Raw genomic sequence first — 17250 nt, 5'->3', positions numbered from 1 at the left:
ACTACTGTGCCCTAGAACGACGATCTTATAAAAACAAACATGGGTAAATTCTCCTTCTACAGCACTGCCACCCAAGTGTGGAATGTCCTGACCCCTTCCCTCAACAATGCAGATCACTGTTTTTTAAAACAGGCCTGAAAATCCACTTTTCAGCAGGCCACATGGAGAGGAAATGATCACTTCTCCTGACAGGTGATTATCAATAGGCCAAAGAAGATTTTCTTATTTTTTGTATTATGCACTTTTATAAGGACATCAAATGCAGCCCAAAACACTTTACATAAAATAGAGAACAAATTAAAAAGGAGGCAAGATCAACATTAAGACACTACAATAAAATTGCAAAAGAATAATCACTACCTGACTTTAAGAAGGATTACAGAGTAGACTCTCACAGATCTCACACTGTTCATTCACTTTGATATTTAACCACAGAGACTACCTGTCACCTATTTAGATAGCTGGATGCGGCCTACAAAACACACTCACACATTTTGGGGAAGTGAAAAACGCTATGATAGTCATACGTGAGGGGAAGAAAATCAGGATCAGAGTTTAATAGACAGACTGACTGAGAGGCAGGTTTCCTTGTGTAGGATAAATCATTAACTAAATGCAGTAGCCTACTCACCAATGATTTTGTCAGTATTTGTCTTGTTAAAAGGTTCTGTAGAGACTTTGTGTATAAGGTCAGAGTACTAGACTAAAGACTAGCTCGCTGCCAGCAAACTTTTCTTTCATTTCCTCACTGAGCAACTGTAGATGTTAACCCTTTACTGCCACCTGCTGGACAACAACTCAGAATGTGTACGCAACCATTTGAGAACCCCAGCATCTAAAATTCCAGACAGGGAACATTATCCAATCTACAGTGGTGGAAAAACTACTCAAATGTTTTATTGAAGTAAATATCAATACTGCAATGTAGAACTACTCTAGTATAAGTCCGGAATTCAACATGTAGGCCTACTAAAGTTCCAAAAGTAAAAGTAGGCTAGTCATTGTGAAGAATGTCCCATTTCAAGATGTCAAATGTATAAACATCCTTTGAAAATAGCCGATCTATACAAGCTCACAATGCGTCACATTCCGAGCTTGTAGTGAGCTTGTAGATCGGCTATTTTTAAATGGCCAAAATGTATAGCCTAGTGTTGAAGACTGAAGTGGTTACTGTATGTTTTGTTATAATTATCTGAATCTACAAAGTAACTAGAAACTTTTCAAATAAATGTAGTGGAGTAAAAGTACAATATTTGGATCCGAGATGTAGTGGAGTAGATGTAAAAGTATTGGAAATTGGAAGTACTCAAGTACAGACTCAACTCAGTTCCAGTGTAAAAGCCTGGCCCTGACCTCCTAGCTTGGAACATTCTATTTGCTCTATAGAAAGATGAAATAAATCTATCTGCCGCTAAACATATTTAATTATTCATATCATGGGCACAGTTTAGTTACAGTACGGTAAGAGGATAGGTGGGCAGACTGGGCACCAAGGAATAGTGGGCACCTCTGTGTTAAATTGGCTATTTTCCCCCAAAATATATATAAAAAGTTTTTTTTAAAGAAAAGTATGCTTTGCATGATTAGAAGAGCTTTAACATTATTTAGGTCTAATATTTCTACAACTGCTACAAAACCTGTATAACCAGTCATATTGGGGCATAAACAAGAAGTTCAAGGATAAAATTAAGTCTGATAATGATGTACGGTGCAGTGTACAGTATGGGAAAATGGTGGTGGGAAGGGGACTTTAACTTGTTTTTTTACAGGGGCCAGTTTCAAATTGCAGCAACCCATAGGTGCTCTTTGAAAGCGGTCTTGAAGGAGTCTAGGGATTAACATATCTTAACGGCTGTTGGTAGGGTGTTCCACATTTTAGTTTAGATGGTTTAATGACCATCTAAAGTGTTACAAGGAAGGACATTTCAAGTTCTAGGAATACACTGTGTCAGTCTGTGAGACACGAGGTCTCTGAACAACAATATAACAGTCTGCACACTGGATAATCTGAACATGTGTTGTAAAATCCACCAAATATAACAACATTGTATTTTCCGTTGTTTCAAACATCAAATCTTCCTAACTACCAAATCCCAGACATGCAAAGCATGCTGTCACAATTCCACATGAGATGAACACCAATGAAGGTCATCAATGTGACATGTTGTACCCCAGAACCCCCAAATATTAAGTCTTAACTTATCTTAGAGCTTAGAGCACATCCTCTATACTTAAAACAGACCTGAGTTGGCACTGTACTTCTTTTTCAGCCCTCTACACAAAATCTCTTCACCAAAAATAGCAGATCTACAAGCTCAGTATCTCACAACACGTAACATTGCTAGGCCTGTCACAATTATTACATGATCAGCTAATCGTCAATCATTTCCATGTTGAAAAATGTCCGTACAGTTTTTTAAGCAAAAATAGCAGAAATAGCAGACCATACACACATTTCCGCTTGAATGCCATAAAATAAAATATAGTATTTTTTACTGAGAAAGACAGATACAATTCTTTTTTTTTTTTAAAGATATTTTTTTGCGGCTTACGCCTTTATTGATTTTTTAAGGGACAGACAGTAGGCTGACAGGAAACGGGAGAGAGATGGGGGGATGACATGCGGTAAAGGCCGTGTCGGGTCCGGGAGTCGAACCCGCGGCACACCGCGACTGGATCACCAGTCCGGTGCCCAGACTGTTACGCTACGGCCTGGGCCGACAGATACAATTCTAAGCAGTCGGGAATATATTTAAAGCTAAAAGAAAAAGAAAAAGAAAGAAACTATTTGGAAATCTGTTACAAACAACAACAATGGATATATGAAATGAAAGTTGACTGACAAACCTGTATGAACCCTTCTATACACACTTTTGTTTTAAATGGAAAACAACCTTTTGGTGCGGATTAGTCTAACGGGGTGCCCAAAAGGTAGATCGCGATCTACCAGCCCTACTTGTTCATACAACAGCGTCATGTGTGTCAGAGTGAGAAAATGCAGTTTCAGAAGGGCAGCTGAATACCATTTTAGTGGTATACTGTGATTATGCAAAACTTATCATTCATTGTTGTCTAAACTCCAAAAGTATTCAAATGTATGCACATTTTTTACGTAGATGGACATGACCAACATCATAATATAACATGCTGAATTATACTTCTGGTAGCCATACCGGGCAAATCCACAACGACTGCCTTTCTGAAACAGGGTACATCTTAAACTTCTGAATTAAACATCATAGAATCATGAGTGATACGTCTTTTTATGAGTTTATGAGGATGTAGAAACCTTTTAGACATTACTTTGAAGAGTCAGGAACTCTCAAACTCAAGGTTGTACCCCACTGACCCCAGCACACAACTCAAATCAGGAAACCATGTAATAAACATGTAAATGAGGATCACACACTAGACTTAGCTTATAGAGAGTCTAGAGAAAAACACACACACACACACACACACACACACACACACACACACACACACACACACACACACTTGACTCAATTCAATTTTATTATAGTGTCAAATCACAACGAGTTGTCTCAAGACACTTTACAACCAACAAAGATCCACCCAGAGCAAGCAATATTTCGATTTTGCGACAATGGCAACGAAAAACTCCCCTTTAGGAGAGGAGAAAACGTCAGGCAGAACCCGACTCTGGGGTGGGCGGCCATCTGCCTCGACCGTGTCGAGGGGGGGGGGGGGGGGGGTAGAGGGAGAGAGAGAGAGATAGACAGAGAGAAATAGACAGAAATAGACAGGTGGGCTCCGTGGAGGGGTCTGGTCCACATCTGGTCCACATCTGGTCGAGCTCTGTGAGGCCGGGTCCAGGTCACACTTCTGGTGGGCTCCATGAAGAGGCCTGATCCACGGTCACGCTCATTCAGTCAGTTGGGGGTTAGTATTAGAGGTCCACAGAACTGCGACGGGGAGGACGAAAAGAGACTCCGGGGAGAGATTCCCCGGATGTTGGATTAGTGGCAGGCCTTACTGGAGCCTATATAGTGTATATTACAAGTACTGCTGGGAGACAGACCCACACAACAATGTACGACCATGGTATCCAGCCAGACTTGGAGACAACTCTAGCTATAGGCTTTGTCGTAGAGAAAGGTTTTCAACCTAGTCTTGAATGTGCAGAGCGTGTCAGCCCCACGGACCGAAGCCGGGAGAAGGTTCCACAGCTGAGGTGCCTGGGACCTAAACGCCCTGCCTCCTATTGTAACTTTTGATATTTTTGGAACAGTAAGCATTTTTGCATACTGTAGACGCACTGGTGTTCTATTTGGTTTGTAAGGATCAATGAGATCTTTGAGATATTGTGGTGCCTGACCATTGAGAGCTTTGTAGGTAAGAAGAATAATTTTGAACTCTATTCTGTGTTTGACAGGGAGCCAGTGTAGAGAGGCCAGTGAAGGAGTGATATGGTCTCTTCTTCTGGTACCTGTCAGCACACGCGCCGCAGCATTTTGAACTAGCTGTAGGCTTTTCAGAGACTTACCTGGGCAGCCTGATAATAGCGAGTTGCAGTAGTCTAGCCTTGAGGTAACAAATGCGTGGACAAGTTTTTCTGCGTCTATTTTGGACAGGATGTGCCTAACCTTTGCAATATTTCGCAGGTGAAAAAAGGCAGTCTTTGAGATTTGTTTGATGTGTGATTTGAAAGACATATCTTGATCAAAGGTAACTCCCAGATTCTTTACAGTGGCCTTGGAGGCCAAGGTAATGCCATCTAGAGAAAAGTTCTCATCGGCTAGCTTGTCTCTTAGGGGCTTAGGGCCGATCACGATAACTTCCGTTTTGTCAGAGTTGAGGAGTAGGTAGTTACGGGTCATCCAACTCTTTATGTCTTTAAGACATGCTTGAAGTTTGACACTTGACACTTGACCAACTGCAGCAGTTCACTTGTAGCTGATACCTGTCTGGGACCACCTCCAGTGACGTGAACAAGATCCGCTACCAGATTTCCGGTGCCAGGAGAGGGGATGCTCTCTGCAGACCCTGCACCAGATCCCATACAGAGTGGATGGACAACTGTTGATGATGGACAGTTAGCAATTCACTGGATGCGCACAGCCCCTTTACCAAATGTAGTCCTTGAGTTTTTGGCTTGTAAATGTGCAGGTCTATGCAAGCTTCCTAACTGCAGTTGTCTGAGTGGGTTGAAATGTACAGACCTCTGCAAACTCCAGAACTGTACAACCAAGCACCTGAGGAAGACTCAATGCCTACAGTTGAACAGGACAGTTGTGATGAGGAAGAGATTGCGTAGTTCTATGAACTCATTAACTGTTTCTCTAGAAAAGTCTGCACACACTGCCAGCATTTTTTACTTTAATCTTTCAAGACCCACAGAATATTTAGATATGTATTCAGAAAGGTCTCTGAAATTATTGTCTCCACCAGGCCGAAGGCATGTGGGGAGAGTATGTTTTGCACTCCGTCCGTCCGTGTGTCCGTCCGTCCGTCCGTGTGTGTGTCCGTCCGTCCGTGTGTCCGTGAGCAGCTAATCTCGGCCACCGTTAACCCGGTCGATGCCAAATTTTGCAAACACACTCCCTGGATGCCAACGATGAACCTCTGCCCCAAACTTTCCAGAACGGCCTGTTATAGCGCCACCAGGAGGCCGCTTTGTGCAAAAGAAATTGCACACACACTCCCTGGATGCCAACGATGAACCTCTGCCCCAAACTTTCCAGAACGGCCTGTTATAGCGCCACCAGGAGGCCGCTTTGTGCAAAACAAGTTTTTGCACAGTACACCTACAGATTTTGTCCAAACATCACGCAAATTGGTCCACAGTCTCTCTAGAGCCATTAAACGAAACCGGTCTTTCAGATTTCTCACACTCCATCCTGATTGGTTAAGATTGGCTTCCAAAGTTCACAGGAGTGCTCAGTTTCAAACAAAATGCTGCAAATCATGAACACATCGCGTGATTTCCGTGAAATTGTGCACCCACATTCCCACTAGGCCGAGGACAAAATGCCACATCAACAATTTCAACTCAGCCTCAAGGTGGTGCTATAACTGGCCGAAAAGTGTTTTTACCTGTTTGTACCGCGTAAAGTACTTTTACGGATCTGTGGATAACTTTGTATGCCAACTCCCTAGAGGCCAAGGAAAAACCTTTGCCTGGAATTTTTCACATCTGCTCTTTATAGCGCCACCAGGAGGCCGACATATGTAAAACACATTTTCTATTATTACTCCTTCACATTTTATCCAAATTTCACGCAAATCGGTACACATGATCTCCATAGTCATGTGATCAAGGCAGGTTTGTTTGATTTCTCATATTCCATCCTGATTGGCCACGATTGGCTCCTACAGTTTTCAGGAGTAGCCCGCTTTGTACAAATCGCCACAACTCCTCAACGCAGCGTCCGATTGCGATGAAACTGTGCACGCATATTCCCACTAGGCTGAGGAAGAAATCCTGGTGGAAACCTGTGCCCAGAAGGGCACTTTTTCTAGTTATCATCTGATTAGCTTGGGGTTACATTTCGGGTGAATTATAAAGAGATCGAAGGTTATAGCCATTTGCTAATTTCCGGTTTATGACCTGGGCTAATCTTTGCCTTAAAATAAGGACATGACTGAAAAGGCCTTGGCCAGGGGAGAACAGACGGCAAAATACAATACATTTGGAAGTAAATGAGACTGATGTAATATTTGATTATCTTGATAATAAAAAACGAAAACTATTGAGCTTATTTGTTGTGTATTCGCTACAAATCTTTATTGTATTTGTTACGTATTATTGAGATCAAGGTCAACATAAAAATGAAGGCCAAGTTATGCCAGTTCCGTTAACATTTTGGATTGAAAATGACCTTGGCATTGACCTTCGACCTTTGACCGAACTTGAATTGCTTCAGTCATCTCAGAAATCAACTCAGCACCCCAGAAAACATACACTTTGATAGCAGAATCATCCAAATCGGCCCATTAGTTATGCCATTCACTATGTACCAATTGCTTTCATCAGATACCCGGTATAAAAAAAACTGAAAACAAGCAATCAGCTGCCATTTTAAGATTGCTATCATATCATTTCATAGACTACAGACATGTGGCAATGCAAAAATCATATGCAACCTTTGTCCCTTTTAGTGGTACAGATATCCCAGAAATAGGCCTCTAGCCCATGGACTAATATGAGATTTACACCCAACAGAGACCATTACACTTAATCAGGGGTTGGAGGGGGACATCGGGGACATACCATTTGCCAGGAATTTCTAGATTGACTATTTCCGGTGAAGAGATTTGGTGTAGAAGGAAACGAGAGCAGCAGACAGAAGTACTTTTGCATCCGAGGTCCATTTGGTTAAGTATAAGTGCAGGCTAAGAAAGCTGTCAGTCAGTAGCAGGGAGAAAGCTAGTCTGATTTGGGACATCAATGCTAAACGTTGGCAACATATATAGAAACTACTGTATGTCAAACGGTTATGCAATTCCTTGAACTCTGTCCTGTTCACTTATTGTTTACTTTTTCATATTGTCAAGCGTTGTTCCTTTTGGATATAAAATAAAAGTGTGTCCCAAACATACAACACTCACTAGCAAGGCCAGGTACCACCATGTGCCACACAAACTGACTTCAGGTCAAAAACATTTCCACTGCAATGTTATATTGGCTACTCCTCTACTGTATCCCGTTGGAGCTACAAGACACTTTGACACCTTCTCCTCCCCAGGGGCTGTCTGGAGGTGTGAAGTTCACTCCCATGGGGGAGAAAGGCAGGGGTCATTTTGACCGAAAACGAACAGGCAGCGATGGTATACAAGTATGCCAAAATTCATGTTTAGAGAGAAATGTTTCAGATGGAAAAAGAAAGAAAGAAAAACATATGATTTTAATCAAATATTTAGGAAATGTCATGGAAGGGGAACCTCAAAATCTCAAAATGGGTCAAAAAGACCCATCAGAAAGATCTCACAGACACATGCAGTGGTTCCCAAATTGGGGTCAGGGGATCCCCAGGGGTCCGTGAGGGAGTTCCAGGGGGTCCCCAGCTAAATGATAGTTAGGAACCCAATGGACCCTTATGGGTCTGAAACTCAGAGTGTACAAATGATCCATTTGTATACAAACTGGTGGAGTCCTTGAAATTAAACAGGTCGGGAATCACTGCTAGAGCCGTAAAATGATTCTATTATTGGGGTCTCTGGCATAGCTTTTCACATGGGGTTCCGCAGGCTAACTGAGTACCACAGACGAAAAACAGTCTAAGTCCAAATTTCATTCTGACCCCTCCACGAAAAGGCCTCGTTGTCCTGAACCCTTATCTATAATTTATACATTATGGATCAATAGTGTGGACTTAGACTGTTTTTCGTCTGTGGCATTTTAGTGTCAATTTGGGTGTCCTTGACATGAAAAAGTTTGGGAACCACTGCTCTAGTGTTAATGGTTTGTACATGTGTTCAGACGTTTGTATCCGATGTTAGGGTAAAACTTCAGGATGCACAGAAGAGAAAAAAATCTCAAAAGGATCCCTTGTTGCCTGGCCCACATGGACATTAATCCATGTGATCTAATTATAGACAAAACACCCAGACATCAATAAATCCATTTTAATATAATGTACAACCAAAGAAAAAGGAAGGAACAAAAGGACGAGTTAATTATAAAACAGATGACCACTCATAAGTTGCCAGTTTTTTTTAGTTTTCTTCTATAATACTGACAATGTACCAATACCATAACTGTTTGTTATTGTATCAACCCAGTGACACTTTGCATCGTATCCCTCTCTTTTGCATAAAGTTGCAATAATTCACATAGGCCTCGATTCAGACTGTGGATCAGCGTACATGCAACAAAGCAATACCCACCTAGCGATATTGAGTGCTATCTATGCTGCGCAGTTTAAACCTGTCATAATCGTTGCAAGTCAAATGCTAATGTTCACATCACAAGGAACCAGTTCTCCACAATACCGGCGCCTTGAGTTATTTATTTGGCCTTTTCCCTGAATGTCATAGGTCATTATTACCAAAATAAATCTGATTAGCCTACCAGGTGGCCTTGGCCAGTGGGTTGTCAAACATGTTCACTTCAAAGACCTACTACTTATTATGTATTTAAAAAAATATATAATTAGAAAGAAGAAAAACTGTAAAATAAAAAGTGTTGTACCCTGTTCTTTTTGAGTGGTGCAGCCACTCCATTGCCCAGCAATGTGTCCCCCTGGCTGGCTGGGTCCGTCCGAGCACAGATAGCTTTTTTCATTTTCTTCTAATTATATTTAATAATTTATTGTCATGATTTGTTAACTCGGCTGTTGGCTTTGTCCGAGGCTTAAAGGTTTTTAAATAGTTTATGGAAAAAAATATGGGAAATTAACTGCGGTGCTCTATTGAGACATCTGACAGAGCAAGCAGGCAGGCTCAGTGGTGTAAAAAAAAAGAAAAAAATCAGACCTAGGTTTAAATCCAGGTTTGAAGTGTAAAAGTATTATATTTTTTTGCGGGGTCCCATACCCCACTTTGAGAACCACTGGCCAAGATGTTTACTGCTGGAGAAACAGCGCAACAGGTGGGTTGGGGGGATGGGTACAGAAAGACGCAAACAGCTGCACAATTACACAGCATTATCACACTGTGGTCAACACAGCAATGTACCGTGACTGAGAAACCATCCTAGACAGAGTTTCTTTTCTCTTTAAAGCAGTGGGTTTTCAACCTTTTTTATATCACAAGGCCCATTATCGATTCAGCATTTGAGCCACACGGTCCACCATTTGACGAGATTCAGCCTCTCAGACCAAAGCATATTTTGTTATCGTTGGATACGATTTTGTCCACAATTCCATGGTGCATTAGGAGAGATACAGCAACAGGCAAACGTTGATCAAGATGACAATTACTTCCACATTCTCTACTTGTGTAGACTTGTAAAATAACTGATTGTGTAGAGCTGTTAATTAAAAATTAATTAATGCAGATGTTTAACAATCATTTAACTCTTGATAACGTAACATGAAACCAAATGAACCCGTTTGGTTTCATTTTACGGTCTCAAGAGTTAAATATCTGGTGGTTGGTCACCAACTCTCCAACATTTTAGTTTAACTGGGGACCACCTGGAACCCCCACTGGTTGAGAACCACTGCTTTAAACGGTGGACTGTACTTCCAAATTATGCGTTGCCAGACTTTTACACGACAGAAGAGCTCGATCACCAGATCTACAGTTTGTAAATACGGTACACTGTTTAATGTACTACAAAATAATAAAGGGTCAGATCAGACATTGGTGTCATAATTACTGTTGACGCCGTCAGGCAGAAACCATCTCTACATTTAAACTGTTTTTTGGTAAATGAATGCCATTGACCATGTGCCATTGACCACAGCCATCTTGCCATATAAGTTAATGGCAGGGTGGTAACTACTGTAGCTGCAATTTCCCCATTGACAGCCCATTAATCTGATTGAATTAAACGACATCAAACTCACCAACATTGCTGCTGTACGAAAAGCTTGAATTATCCTCTATCTGCAAAGTGTTTGTTTAAAAAGGAAAATCCACTGTAGACATGTTATGAGCTACTTTCTGTCCTTGCAAGGTGATTCTTTTTAGTGTTGGGAGTTTAGAAGTGCTTGTTGGATAATCACTCAACAGTCCCGCATACCACCCGTTTACAATTTGCACAATGTAAGAGGCAGTGGGACGTCTCTTTACTGAAAACGAGTGCTTCCAAACTCTGACTGCAAGATGGCCGCGGTCTGCAAAAGGTCAATACTCGATCATACCAAAGAGATTCTATACTACAGCGTCCCACAAAAGCTTCAAAAGCACCACATCCACCATCTCGAGCTTGTTCATGAATGTGAATCCTGAAAAGTCACAGTTTTGGACATTGCGAGATTTCCACCCCGCAGTGACAACATTTAACCAATGAAGAAAACTAGGAAGAATGTTTATTTTTTTAAACTACTTGTGCATAGTTTATATATCTGAGCTGATCAGTTGCATTAGTGTCGGTCAGCTCTGAATCGAGGCCATAGAAAATAGTACGTCTGGTAGGAATAAACAAAGCAGCAATTATTTCACCCTGGTAGAATATTATTTAGCATAGAATCCAGGAACCACCAAACATGGGGACCATCCAGTTCCAACCGTTTGGCATAATCTCATGTATACGCTATAGGCCTGTCACAATTATCGCATCATCGCAATAATTTGAGATAATTGCAATACATTTTTGCATAATCGTCAATCATTTTCATGTTGAAAAATGTCCATATACATCTTCTTTTTTGTTTAAAGAATAGCAGGAAATAGTTGATCTACAAGCTTACAACACGTCACAAAATTGTAAACTAGTTTATACCGCTATTTTATAATTTCTTTGTAAAGAAAGAATTATTAAATGTGTCAGGGATTTCTTTGTATCATGTTCATGCTTATATTTGTCTTATCAGTCCTGTGCAATTTTTGATTACAAAGCCTAAAAGGCAAAAAAGGAAATATCTGAAAAATTGTTAAATCGCTCCAATGTTAAAAAAACAACACAATTAAATCGTTAATCGCAATTATTTGCGTCACAATTAATCTTAAATTAAACTTAAATGTGTAAGGTGACAGCCCTAGTGTACATCTGATGAGGCAGTGAGTGACAAACTGGAACAAAAGTCGCAGAAGCGACTAGTACATTTCGAATTCCAGACTTTTACTTGTAACAGAGTAATTCTACGTTGCAGTATTGCTATACTTTTACTTAAAAGGTATATTCAGTGATTTCACTTAATTCAAATATCACTTCTTTTGTTGTGATCCCTCCCTATTATAGAGTGTGCTAACCATATAACGGCGGGGCTCCACCGGGCGAGTTGCGTCTCCGTCGCGTGCGTCAAAAAAACTAACCGGGGCAATTTTAATGGAGTCAAGCAACGCAACACGGGTAGTGGAGCCACCCTTCATTGATTAAAAAGGGAACATTCCCTGACGGTGACGCTGACACGCCCAACATCACTGAATGCTCCTTGAAGTAAAACAATTGCCTGGTCCCCGCTGGCCATGATTCATATTGGCCTTGATTCTTCCATACCCAGAGTACACTTCATTCAACTGTATTCAATGCTTTCACATTGCATCGATCCGTATCCGAGTACACTTCATTCAACTGTATTCAATGCTTTCACATTGCATCGATCCGTATCCGAGTACACTTCATTCAGCTGTATTCAATGCTTTCACATAATTGCATCGATCCGTATCCGAGTACACTTCATTCAACTGTATTCAATGCTTTCACATTGCATCGATCCGTATCCGAGTACACTTCATTCAACTGTATTCAATGCTTTCACATTGCATCGATCCGTATCCGAGTACACTTCAATCAACTGTATTCAATGCTTTCACATTGCATCGATCCGTACCCGAGTACACTACAATTGGTCCTGGGTACAGTTGGGTGATCCGCTCCCGGGGAACGGTACGCAGAATTCACACTACCACATCTGCCAAGTGGTCCCGAATGCTCACCAGGGACCATAGTGTGAATCCCCCATTAAGGCTCATACATACTCCAGTTTTTGGTGATAGGTTATCACTGTTTTAGGTGATAGGTGACCCCACCTCCCTGTGGTTTACCCAACTTCTAGACCAATCAGTGAACGGGGTGATAGCTCCAGAGTGAAAAGACTTGTCTGATAGTAAAAACAGAGAGATGGGTCTGTGTCCGCGGTGATAGCTGATCATCACCGCGACTGACGTAATGGTGTAGTTTTCCAACCCTTTAAAAACTACACCGCGGTGATAAGCTATCACCAAAAACTGGAGTATGTATGAGCCTTTAGTGTGGTCACTCATGTCACACCTAGTGAACATGTTCTACCAAAGTGAAACATCGCCTTCATTTTAAATAGTTTTAAGGTCAGTTGGTTAAGGCATAAAAAGGTTTTATTTTATTATTATTCTTTTACTACTTCTTAGGACACTTGATACATGAAAAAAAAAACAAGAAAAAGATAAGTACCTTTCACCCTTGCAAAAGTATATGTAGTGCATTCAGGTTCTTCGCTAATGTCTATCGTCGTACGAGGCTCGTATCGTCTTATAATCAGCCATAATGCACCACTTCACCACCTTTCAACCTATCTTCATATAATTGATCCTCGAGAATGTTCATGATAAAATAACACTTTTCCCCCCCTACTACTGTGTCTCATAAGATGGCTGTGGGCAGTTCAGAAACATGGCCACCAGTGACATCATCATTAGGCAAACAAGATTATTATTATTATATATTTTTTGTAATATTTAGATTTTTATTATCGCGAGAATGCTGGCTTCCATTATCGCATTGCAATTTTCCAGGAACAGAAACCCCTCAGTTTCTATTAGCTTGGATTCCCCATCGACGATGTCACTGGTGGACAGTGGACTGGTGGTTTCTGAGCTGCCAACAGCCCTCCTATGAGACACAGACTGGTGTTGTTTTATCATGAACATTAGTGAGGACAAATGATATGAAGACAGGTTGAAAAGTGGTGAAGTGGTCCTTTAATCATGGATGGATTGGTGGATGGATGAATAGATGGATGGATGAATGGATGGATGCGTGGGTGAATGAATGGATGGGTGGATGGATGACAAAATGGCCAAAGTGCATAATGCATGACGTCGATGTATGATAGTGTTGTGGTCTGTATAATTTTAGTCATGTGGTTATAATGCATATTAGTGTTGGATACAGAACTCTTTTAGTTGGTTAAAAGGGCCTCAAGTTATTATTATTATTTTTTCATAAATAAAAGTATTTTTTTGAGGAGACACTGGGATAAAGTAACAAGGACTCCCCTCTATAGAAATTGACACAAGGCATCAAATTAAAACGAGACACACACACTGGCTTGGCAACTGTACATAGTTAAGTGGATGTGTGGTGGCCCTTTAGAAATGGAGAATACCACCACGGTTTGACAATTGAATGCCACAGAATTATTCACCACTAGCCACTTCCACCCACTGGGCCAATCGACCAGTGTTCATTTTGACAGCAAAATGTGATTGTAGTACCTGGAATGTCTTAGTGTTAGTCTCAGTGTTTTAGTCGACTAAATATCATACGATTATAGTCGTCTAAAGCTACAGTTGATTTAGTCGACTGAAATTTATTTTGGCAGGCCTCGATAGCGTCGTAATGACTGATTTTTACACTTGCTGAAAATAGCACGACGCGTTGTGAGCTTGTAGTTTGGCTATTTTCATGCAAGCAAGTAGTGTAAAATTACTTATACTAGACCTCTTTGTCCACTAATTGACAAAATTGTCAATATATTTAGTCTTGGTTTTAGTCATCATAGCTTAATTTTCATTTAGTTTCAATTAGTATAAGTCGACGAAATCAACACTGGCGCCATCACTGGCGAATATGAACTATTCCACGATAAAACCCATAAATCCAGAAAACCGATATAAGGTCTTCCCATCCAGTGGTGGAAAGTACATTTACTACTGTACTCAAGTACAATTGAGGCATTTGTACTTTACTTTTTTCCGAATCTCGCTTCTACTCCACTACATCTCAGATCCAAATATTGTACTTTTACCCCACTACAATTATTTGACAACTTTAGTTACTTTGTAGATTATTATTATTTCGTAGTAATAATCATTATTACTACGAAACATACAGTAACCACTTCAGCCCTAGATCTGCTATTTTCAAAAGAGTTTTTATACGTTTGAAAACTTGCGAAAATGGGAAATTCTGCATAATGAGTAGCTTCTACTTTTTGATAAATTTGGATACCAATACTTTAATACTTTTACCCAAGTAAAATTTTTAATTCTGGACTTCTACTTGTAACAGGAGTATCTCCACATTGCAGTATTGATACTTTTACTTACATAAAATGTTTTACTTACGTAAAACATTTGCATACTTTTCCACCACTGGTACATTGTAAGGTCTCGATGTAGTAAATCGTCAAGAGGGAGTTTTTCCCCCAGAATTTTGACACGCATTTCTCATTTAGTCAACAATGCTTTGTAATCGTAATAGTTTTTGCTTAGGATGGTGCTGGATGCCACACTCTGAGGCAAAAAAATTGTCCAGTTTTCCTGTTGAAATGCCTAAAACTGGGTGGTATTGCCATGGAAATGCCTAAAACGGGGTGGTATTCTCCTTTAAGAAACAAAGCCACACACACAATGCCCTCGTCTTGGAGCTGACCAGGTAAGTTCCAGCAGCAGCAGTGACCCCCCAGGGTCAAGGGTCATAATGATGATAGCTGCGTTGTTCGCCAACTGGCTTAGTTCCCATTGGCTTACATAATAAACGATGGGAGTGGCGACGCCCACAGCACTTCTATACATGCGGGCGACACCGGAGAGCATGATGGGAAATAATCAAATAACACGAGAATGTCGGTAGGAAAAAAAAAGTGCCAAATGATTCCATTCAGTTATGAAATAGCAGTCACTGACTTATCAAGTGGGCTGAGAACCAAACCCACCTCCAGGACCTGGTAACAAAAGCTCTTTTTTTTTTCATATTCATCTTAGTATACAAAACAAAAACAAACAAAAAAATAGCCCTGTGCGACAACCACGTGTGTGCATAGTGTTGTGTTTTTTTTTAAAGGTTGTCAGTTTTTTTTTCTTTTTTTTCCCGGGCTTTTCAATAAATGCAAGATTTTTGTAGTGTCTTCTATTGTACTTTTTATGGCCGGTTTCGGATGCTGTCAGACGATTATAATCTCCGTCATCAGCCCTTATACAGACCATGCAATGGAGGCAGTATGGACATTTCCTTACATGTTGATGTTGTTGTCGGCCATTGTTGGTATAGTGTTGGTCCAACTACTAAACCCTATTACTGACCCTAACTTTAACCTCAGTCTTAACCGGCCAGAAGTTGTTGAGCGCAGTGTCATGGGGTGCAGTACTTAGTTTAGACAGTTTTTGGTTTAGACTAGCCATTGGTTAGACCAGTCATTAGTCCTACAACTACAACCTATCTCAAACCCTCACCCTAAACCTAACCTCCCACAGGGCAGCACACCTAAACCTAACCGTAAACCCACGTCTAACCAATGACTCACGGCAAAGGTTTGACATGCGGAAATCACCTGTCGCTCCTGAGTGCGTCGTGCTTGCGGTTAAGGTTAGGGTTTTGGGAAGGTCGTCGGTCTAATGACTGTCGGGACCTTTGGTGTGTCGGAAACTAAATCCCTGTACCCGCTCGACCTCGGTTTCGCTTCGGCGGCAGTCATTTCACATCCGCGTTTCCTAGTCGCCTACTCGCGGTAATATAGGCAGTATGTAGGAAATGACAACATCGCCTCCATCGCATGGTCTCGATAAGGAACTTCATCGGGGGGGAATCGATTATCGGTCTATATAACATCCGACGCGGGGGGAGGACTTTTTCCCCCGTTATATCTTAGGTCTCCAGCCGTCGATGAACTGCAGGAGCTTCTTGGCCTGCAGCTTGCTCAGCCGGAAGTCCTCGCTCAGGATCTCGTCGCTGAGCTGCAGCAGGAGCTTCCCGTCGATCTTCTCCGACGCGAAGAGGCCCGCGACGTCGTCGGGCAGCCCGATGAAGCGCAGCGACCGCGACACCTCCTCGATGGAGAGGCCGCTCAGCTCCGCCGGCGGCCGCCACAGCGCGGCGGGCGGCGTCGGCAAAACGCACAGGTAGTTGGGCGAGTACGAGGCGGAGTAGATGTTCCTGGTGGTGGTGGTGGTGCCCTGCTCGTGTTGGCTGAGCGGCCGCTTGGGAGGAGGAGGAGGAGTAGTAGTCCCGCCTCCTCCTCCTCGCTCTTTGTCGCGAGCCAGAGAATCCGTGGTGTTCGGCGGCGCCGCCACCGTCGTCGTCGCGTTCGATTTGGGCGTCCGCGGCGGCAGGATGGGACAGGACACGCTCTGCGCTCTGGCGCTCCGCTCGTCCATGGGCTTGCTGTGGTACGCGTACGCATCCGACGAAGACGTGTAGCTTGAAGACGTGACGCAGAACTGGCCCGAGGACGCTCTCTGCGCTCGGAAGTTGACGCCGAGCGAGCGCTCTCTCCCGTCAAAGTCGAACATGCTGGACGTGGTGGTGCTGCAGGCCTTCACATGGAATGAAGCAAAACATATAATGATATAATGACTGAAAATGTAATGATGATGTTTAGGAATGATTATTCTAAAACCTATTGTTGCTGCTGTTCCACATTCCACTGGGGAAAAAAATCACAGATTTGAGGCATTAACCTCTTTGCTTTTAGGACATTT

At 41.9% G+C, this 17250-nt stretch overlaps 1 protein-coding gene across 2 annotated transcripts in view; it reads right to left on the bottom strand.

The window, feature by feature from the left end:
• Positions 1–8573: 8573 nt before the first annotated feature.
• garem (GRB2 associated, regulator of MAPK1) overlaps positions 8574–17250 on the bottom strand; it is a 51048-nt gene continuing 42371 nt past the window's right edge. For both annotated transcript variants that reach the window (XM_083778332.1, XM_083778333.1), the window contains exon 11: positions 8574–17085. In XM_083778332.1, coding sequence (XP_083634458.1) covers positions 16411–17085 — 675 coding nt within the window. In that variant the 3' untranslated portion in view covers positions 8574–16410. The remainder of the gene's footprint in view (positions 17086–17250) is intronic.

This window comes from Protomyctophum parallelum (genome assembly GCF_964188405.1).
Source record: "Protomyctophum parallelum genome assembly, chromosome: 12".
In the NCBI taxonomy this organism is placed as follows: Eukaryota; Metazoa; Chordata; class Actinopteri; order Myctophiformes; family Myctophidae; genus Protomyctophum; species Protomyctophum parallelum.
This window is presented reverse-complemented; position numbering and strand designations above follow the sequence as displayed.